Genomic DNA, 7,747 nt, shown 5'->3' on the forward strand with positions numbered 1-7,747 from the left:
CCTTTGCCAGGGAAGGCTTTGTTTTCAGCTCTCTCGACCCACACAGGTGATACCGGAAATGACGAATAGGAAGGGCGGGCGCCAACCAAGAGCAAGATGGCCACCTGCGGTTGTCATGGGAACGCGTCATGGCCCTGCTCACCTGAGCATTCTATGGGGCGCCTATAATGCAGCCGGGAATGAGAAAGCTCTTTACTCATCTACTTGAAAATTCATTTTCAAGCATTCGAGCAGTCTAAATCGCTTGCCTGTGGAAGGGGAGTTCCGCGGCTCGGGGTATAACCTGATACTGTAAGGACCGTTATTGATGCGCGGGATAGCCGCGGGTAGATGTTAGGGAATGGGCTACCTGCCCGGGCAGACTCCCCCGGGGTGTCTGTCAGAGCTGGGAGGGAGCCTTTGCTTCAGAGGAGAGAGTGTGTGTATATATGCCTGGGGATGTCAGTGCCTACCTAAGCTGGGATGCAAGAGAAGTTCGGATTCCCAGAGCAATAGCGTCTTTAAAAATTAAGTGGGATTTGCCAGTCCCAGCAGCAGTAAGCCAGCCGTGCAGTTTATCACTGGGCTTGAAGTAGTTACAAGAAGGATGGTGACAGGCCTTTCAAGAGGGAAAAAATGTGCCTTATGTCAAGCACTGTTCAGGTTTTTATTGATTCCAGATCTTTTGATCAATACTAGATCCGAAGGGTGTTTGATGAAACTAAGATGAAACCAAAAATATGCTTTAGCATCTAGAGAATAATAGAATGTTATATTTGGGGTTCTGTTCAGGTTTTTATTGATTCCAGATCTTTTGATCAATACTAGATCCGAAGGGTGTTTGATGAAACTAAGATGAAACCAAAAATATGCTTTAGCATCTAGAGAATAATAGAATGTTATATTTGGGGTTCTGTTCAGGTTTTTATTGATTCCAGATCTTTTGATCAATACTAGATCCGAAGGGTGTTTGATGAAACTAAGATGAAACCAAAAATATGTTTTAGCATCTAGAGAATAATAGAATGTTATATTTGGGGTTCTGTTCAGGTTTTTATTGATTCTAGATCTTTTGATCAATACTAGATCCGAAGGGTGTTTGATGAAACTAAGATGAAACCAAAAATATGTTTTAGCATCTAGAGAATAATAGAATGTTATATTGTGGATACTATGTAGAACAATTCCCACATTTTACATCTGAAGAAACAAAGGATCAGAGAATTGACTTTCCAGTCCCATGGCTAGTAAGAGGCAGAACCAGTACTAAAACAAAGGTCAAACTATTAGTCTAGTGCTCTTTCCATTGTGTCATTTAAGCTTTAAAAAGTTTCCTATTTTCTAACTTACTCTACTTCATTATAGGCCAAGGAACTCATAATTGTGCCTATGCTTTTAGGTTAATTTAAAAGCATTGATAACAACATATTACTTAACTTCTAAACTGTCAAAAAGAAGCTAAATGTTATTGGTCCTTCTAGAGAACAGAGATCAAAGGTGGAAATCAAGTCTACTTTATTCACCCCTTAATATCTATCTCCAAAAGCCCAAAGGCACAAAAAGGCGCCCCCCCTGCCCCACACTAGTTCATAAGGAACTGTTCCAGCATTTATCCTAAGACAATTTTTACTTTTTCACTTAGCTAAAAGCTTCATTTTCTCCCACCCCCATCTGATTTCTGACTTAAATACTTTTTAAATTTTTATTTTTGTGTATGCAAATAATGAAAAAAAGCTTTATTACTAAAGATAGTATTTATTCACATGAGTTTTCATAGTTTAATAAAAAATAAATTACAATACAAAAGGGTCCCTTAGGATGAATATCCAAATAGTAAATAAAATTTTCTTCTTGTACATTTCAGCCAAGATACAAGCAAGCTACAATTATTGCTGGAATCAGGACTAAAGACTCCAGGACTAAATTTTCAAAATTTAACTTCATTTATAAAACCCTATCCAGATCATCTATCTGAAGAAAATTATCTAACAATGGTATTTTCAGATATTTACTTTTAAAAATGAAATGTGGTCTAAAAGTAGTAGAAACCTAAAACCACTATCTGATATAAAAGTTAGGGAACTAAACTTCACTCATGGAGAGTTCTACTGTGAAGAAGACAAATTGTTGATTAAGTGTCAAAATCAACACTCAGCTGTCTTCAAGAACAGTTTTAAGTAGCACTTTTGGAAGTCCTAGGAAATGCAGACTCCCTGGACCAATTTCATTTGTTAAAAGAAATATATTCACCAGTCTTCTTACTAAGAAAAAGACATGCCAATATTGAAACTGTATAGTCCATTCTTGTGCTTATGCTTCCATGTGAAATATTGCTATAACTTACAGTTGAGAGAAAACAGAAAAGCGAACATTTTTAAAATATGCCTTTCTTTCTTCCTGAAGTGAACTTACACAATTTGTTTTAAACCAGTGATGTATTAGTTCATAAAAGAAATGTCTTGGGGCATCTAGGTTATGCAATGGATAGAGCACCAGCCCTGAAGTCAGGAGGACCGGAGTTCAAATCTGGCACTTCACACTTCTTAGCTGTGTGACCCTGGGCAAGTCACTTAATCCCAAATGCCTCAGCAAAAAAAAAAAAAAAAAGTCATCATCACTCTGGGCCAACCATAATAAATCTAGATTTAGAATTATCTTTTATTCCACCCTCAAAAAAAAAAAAATCAGATGAAAACAATTTTTCACTCCAATAATGTTCTTACTTTTTCTGAGCTGAATATAATGCAATATAAAATTTTCCATCACCACTTTGGGGTTCTTTTTACAATCTTTTCTCCTTAAACTCTCAGAGTTGTAATGATCATCTTCTGAATCTCTATGGTAACTTACTTAATGATTATAGTCTCAAGATGAGCCTTTGTTCTGATTACATAGTAGAGTTGCAAAATCACATTAAAGTGAGCAATCAGCAATTGCTCAGCAAGTGATTATTCTCTTCAAACCAACCATTTAAAATTTCAAATTACTTCTGGCAAAACATTGAAACAACTGTGAGACATCTCACCTTTTGATTAAGGACATCAGAAGGCAGAGAACCTACATATCAGATTTAATATCAAGAATTGCTTCTTCTGGGGCATCTAGGTGGTGCAGTGGTTAGAGCACCAGACCCGAAGTCAGGAGGACCTGAGTCCAAATCTGGTCTCAGACACTTAACATTTCCTAGCTGTGTGACCCTGGGCAAGTCACTTAACCCCAACTGCCTCAGCAAAAAAATTGCTTCTCATCATCTTCAGATGGAAATGTGATGGCATCTCGAAAGACAAATTCATTTTCATTTTGTATTTTGACGCTGAATTTTGAATTTGAATAAAACCTTAATAAAGGGAAGATAAGAACTTTCCAGCAATATTTGCACAAAAAGGCCCCCCCATCCCCCGCCCCGCACTAGTTCATAAGGAACTGTTCCAGCATGTCAGGATAGATGTGAATTAGCAGAGTTGGTTCGAGTAGGTCAGTACTGGAATAGCCAAAGGAAATTTTCCATTAATCTCAGCATGTCTTCTTGGGAACTCTCAATTACCTGAGATACAAAACAGAAACTAAAGTGAAAAATATATTTGCTTCTTCCTGTTATCATAAATCAAAAGCATATTAACATCATGCAGTGAATAATGGCACAATACAACACAGTACAATAAGAGATATTTTTCATTTCATTCATGCTCTCATTCTCATATGTATTCCCTATTCTTGAGAGAAGGAAAATGTTACAAAACTACTATTTTTTTGGTCAGCTTTAGAGACATGCCTATACTGGATCAAAACTCTACTAACTATATTTTATTTTCCAGTTAAACTAAACAGTCATTGAATTTCTACTTTATGAAGACTTTTAATTTGAGAAATGCCCCCAGTTCTGGCCATTTCAGCTTCCAAATTAAGCATAATTAAACATAAGTTGTTTGTTTTTTAATAAAATTTCAGTTAGTTTACTCGACTAAAGTAAGGTACACCTTTATGTACAAACAATATTATGACAATCGCCATGAGAGGGTATTAGAAGTTTTCCCACAAATATCCAGGCCTTACGATTCTGTTTCCACTGCCACATGGCCTCTATTGGCCCACCGTCTTTTCCGGGAATGCTGGAAGAGGACCACCACAATTACTATTATGACCATAAGTGCACAGGCAGAGCCAATGGCCAGAGCCAGGAAATAGATTTCTGAGAAACGTACTGCATAAAGAAAAAAAGACATAGTAAGACTATAGGCCAAAGAACCTCCCTAAGATATGGAGGGCTATATTTTCAACATAATAAATCTCCCCCACTTTACATGCAAAATATTCTAATTTCCTTGAGTTAAGCTTTCAGGAATAATAGAAAAGAAGCACTGATTAGATTATCTCCTCACATCTTACCTGGGTTTCTTATCATCTGATTGCTTTTAGAGGAGACAATTTTAAACAATTTAAGAGAAGAAATAACACCTCTTCATAGACCTCATTGCTCTTTAGTCACTTTTGTTATTCATGACAATCTTCTGGTCTACCTCCCTCCCTCCCCCTCTGTGAAAAGGTAAATTTTATAGTTTTTCTCTTCCCATGATTCAGCATTTTTATAGCAATTTCCCTAAATCCCTTTGCCTTATCTATTTTTTTTTTTTTTATTTCTTTTCAAATCTGAGCCAAAGTATTTTTGCCTAAGGATTCTTCATTCTACTTCTCTATCACTCATGCTATAGAATAAGCTCGACCCCCAATCTTTCATGGAAGATGGATCCTCTCCTTTTCAAAAGCTTTCCACTCCCTCGATACACTTTCCTCTGGGTGACCTACCTGTCTGTACAACACTGAGTCGAATCTCCCCTATCACCCCATCAACATCTGGTGGATTCTTCACCTGGCAGGTAAATGTCCCATTATCATTAAACTGTAGTTTCCAGATGATAATGGAGACATCATTCCGGTTTACATTTCCATCCCAGACCACCCGATTCTTAAAACGTCCAGCACTTGGTGGATAGGGCTGCTCATGGAAGTAAAAAACCTAGAGGGAATGAATAGCAGAAGAGTATTTTCATTTTATACTTACTTGGCTGAATGGTAGGAGTTAAAAGAGAATGCCACTGAGCCTAATACTTCATCTTTTCTTCCAATTAACTGTTCTGTAAGAAGCCATTAAATTCTCACTTACCTGTCATCTATTCTGCTCAGTCTGTCATTCTGGGAATTTTCACCCTCTCTTCTTGTCTCCAAGAATAATATCAGAAAGAACAAGAACTTGCCATAAATTATCCCACCCAGAACTCCCTGGAAAATTATTATAATCTACTTACAAACTCCTCAGACCCCCCATCTCGAGGGCGGAAGTTCCAGGTTACTGTTAGGGCATTACCCACAGGGGAGAAACTGGAGAAAGTGCATTTTAGTCGAATATCTGTCCCATTAACAGCCTCTACTACTCGGGAGGTATAAACTTCGACAGCTGCTATGTGCCAAACAACTATAAAGATAAGCAGAGAAAAATCAAGTAAGAAAGGCATTTTGGAAAAAACTACCCAACCATGTTAAGACCATAATATTTTGCTAATATTAATAATTGCTATAGTGCTCTACAAACTGCTTTCCTTCTATTCCTGTAGGTGGATGCTCCCAAACTAGCAGCCCAGATAGGCCAAGCAACCAAACTGAAATGTCCCATTGCCCAAACTTGCAACTAGTCACATTCGCAGAATTCAGAACACTTCTATGTGAGTAGTTTACTGGATTTTCAAAACAAACAAAAAAGATAAGGTCACATTGTTATGAAGAAGCCTGGCATGTTACATGTAGCAAAAATTTATCAAATTAGAAATATTGGAGAACAAAAAATAGAGACAAATGTAACTAAATATAAGAAGGCATAAGTTTTGTGGTATTTAGTTAAAGATCACATTTAACTTTTTTCATATATATTCTAGATAACTCCTAACACATTGCATGAATTCAATAAATAAACATTAAATTATCCTAAAATATATTTGCTCAGAACTGTTAACCACTAATTTACATTATCTAGAACAAGGCTTAGATGTCATCTAATCTACTGCCCTCATTTTTCAGATAAGGAAATTGAAGCCAGAAAATTAAAAGAATTTGCCCAAAATCACATAGGAAGCAAAGAGTGAAAATGGAATTCAAATCAGTTTCCTCTGTCTTCAAATCCACTTCCTTTCTCCCAAAACCTCCCGCTGCTTATGTGTCTCCCAGGATTGTGTATACCAGAATGACTATGTGGGTGTTCAAAATCAGGTACTTTCAAAACCACAGTGCTTCACGGATCTGTAACTTTTCTAGTTACAGACAAAACTAGGGACATATTTACCTGCAAAAACACTGAGCCAAATCCTGCCGGGAGCTGCAGTCTGATAGTAGTCAAGAAGAAAATAATGGGTAACTTGAGATCAGAAAGCACTCAGTGTATCTGAATCACTGGCAGCCTGAACACACCTAAACCTGTTTGTCCAAAAGCAGTTCCCAAAAAACAACCCACTAATTTGGGTTTCGATGGAGTCAAACCAAAAAAAAAAAACAAAAAAACAGTAGTTCAGCCTTATTAAGAAAAATTCCTAAGACTTCTTAAACTCACCAGCTAACTTCAGCAGGAAGGAAGACACAGAATAAAAGCCCACATGTTCCTTACCTGTGAATTGTATGCAAAAGAGAAGTGCAGTACATGTCGGGCTCTTGCCATACATCAGGGAAATCCAGCCCTCACCCCGATACCAAAAAGGGCAGACTGAAGAAGTCCAGACCCTTCAGAGGTTGCGCCAAGAATAAGAGATGAGCAGTGGGTCCAAAAGAGTGAGTGGATTCTGATTGCTGAGAAAATTCTTTAAGATCCTCTTCACCTCGGGGAATCTAAGCTTTGGTGCTTCTGACTCATTCTAGATCTGGCGGTCCACTCTGTTGGAATGAAAGGTGGAGCCTCCCAAACACTTCCCTCCTTTCCTCCCTCCCTCCCTCTCTAAAACTGCTGCCTACTTAAAGGACCCAAGCTGTGCTGATCCTCTCAGTTTTTTTCGCCTAATCTGGCCCCTGGATAGCCTCTGAAATGGAGGTGGAGTCAAGTAGAGGGAAATATGTCCCAGCCTTTTTTGTCTTTAACCCACATCACATTATCCAAAACAGGTTTTGGGTGTGTCTGGGAAGCAAATGTTGAAATAATTCCTGAAAACTATCTTGCAGTTATTCTATTTCCCAAAGCGTAGACACAATATAGTGCCCAGGGCTAAATACAGATTGGGAACTGATTCAAAGCACACACACACACACACACACACACACACACACACACGACTATTATTTGAGTTAGGTTGGGAGTTCCTCAGACCCAAAATGTTTACTACTTGGACATGAGTTCCAATCAAATATTAAAATGAGATCTAGCTTTATTTGCTATCTAAACTCACCTAGTGCTAAACATATCATCTTGGTTCCTCTCATTCCCAACTTTTCCATCAGATTGTCTCAACTATCATCCTTACTCTCAAATTTTCAGATTCTCCTGTAATGCCAGTGAAACTGAGCAAGATAGAGATTAGAGAGTATTTAATAATTTAGTAAATGGAGAGATTTACTGAGACCAGATGGATCTGTGGTTTAGTCCCAGGGCTGAATGAGACTATGGTCTCCAAGAATCCAGCAAACAATGTGAGTTCTCAATGACATATATATACACATGGCTCACACTCAAGGGGTAGACAGAGGCAGGAGCAGAGTCAGGGTACTGAGAGCAAGATCGGGACTCTGCCGGGGTGGG

At 38.1% G+C, this 7,747-nt stretch overlaps 1 protein-coding gene across 2 annotated transcripts; it reads right to left on the reverse strand.

The window, feature by feature from the left end:
* Positions 1–1,718: 1,718 nt before the first annotated feature.
* Positions 1,719–6,908, reverse strand: MPZL2 (myelin protein zero like 2). 2 transcript variants are annotated; one of them, XM_012544959.3, is made up of 5 exons: positions 6,629–6,908; positions 5,283–5,449; positions 4,783–4,993; positions 4,033–4,180; positions 1,719–3,523 (listed from the first exon to the last, which is right to left on the reverse strand). In XM_012544959.3, exons 1-5 carry the CDS (start codon positions 6,681–6,683, stop codon positions 3,520–3,522), a joined length of 585 nt encoding a protein of 194 aa, XP_012400413.1. In that variant the 5' UTR covers positions 6,684–6,908; the 3' UTR covers positions 1,719–3,519. The 2 variants fall into 2 exon arrangements, with proteins under 2 accessions (XP_012400413.1, XP_003764203.1); XM_003764155.4 differs by lacking the exon at positions 1,719–3,523 and having other exon boundaries at positions 4,029–4,180.
* Positions 6,909–7,747: the final 839 nt, after the last annotated feature.

This window comes from Sarcophilus harrisii, chromosome 3, assembly GCF_902635505.1.
Source record: "Sarcophilus harrisii chromosome 3, mSarHar1.11, whole genome shotgun sequence".
Lineage (NCBI taxonomy): Eukaryota > Metazoa > Chordata > Mammalia > Dasyuromorphia > Dasyuridae > Sarcophilus > Sarcophilus harrisii.

What these genes read in the sequence shown, in the direction of transcription:
- MPZL2 (XM_012544959.3), bottom strand. Translation starts at nt 6,683, where the DNA reads ATGTATGGCAAGAGCCCGACATGTACTGCACTTCTCTTTTGCATACAA. An exon ending in CTTTTGCATACAATTCACAG is followed by an intron (nt 5,450 to 6,628) that starts GTAAGGAACATG and finishes TTATCTTTATAG; the next exon opens with TTGTTTGGCACATAGCAGCT. An exon ending in ACTCAGTGTTGTACAGACAG is followed by an intron (nt 4,181 to 4,782) that starts GTAGGTCACCCA and finishes TTCTTTATGCAG; the next exon opens with TACGTTTCTCAGAAATCTAT.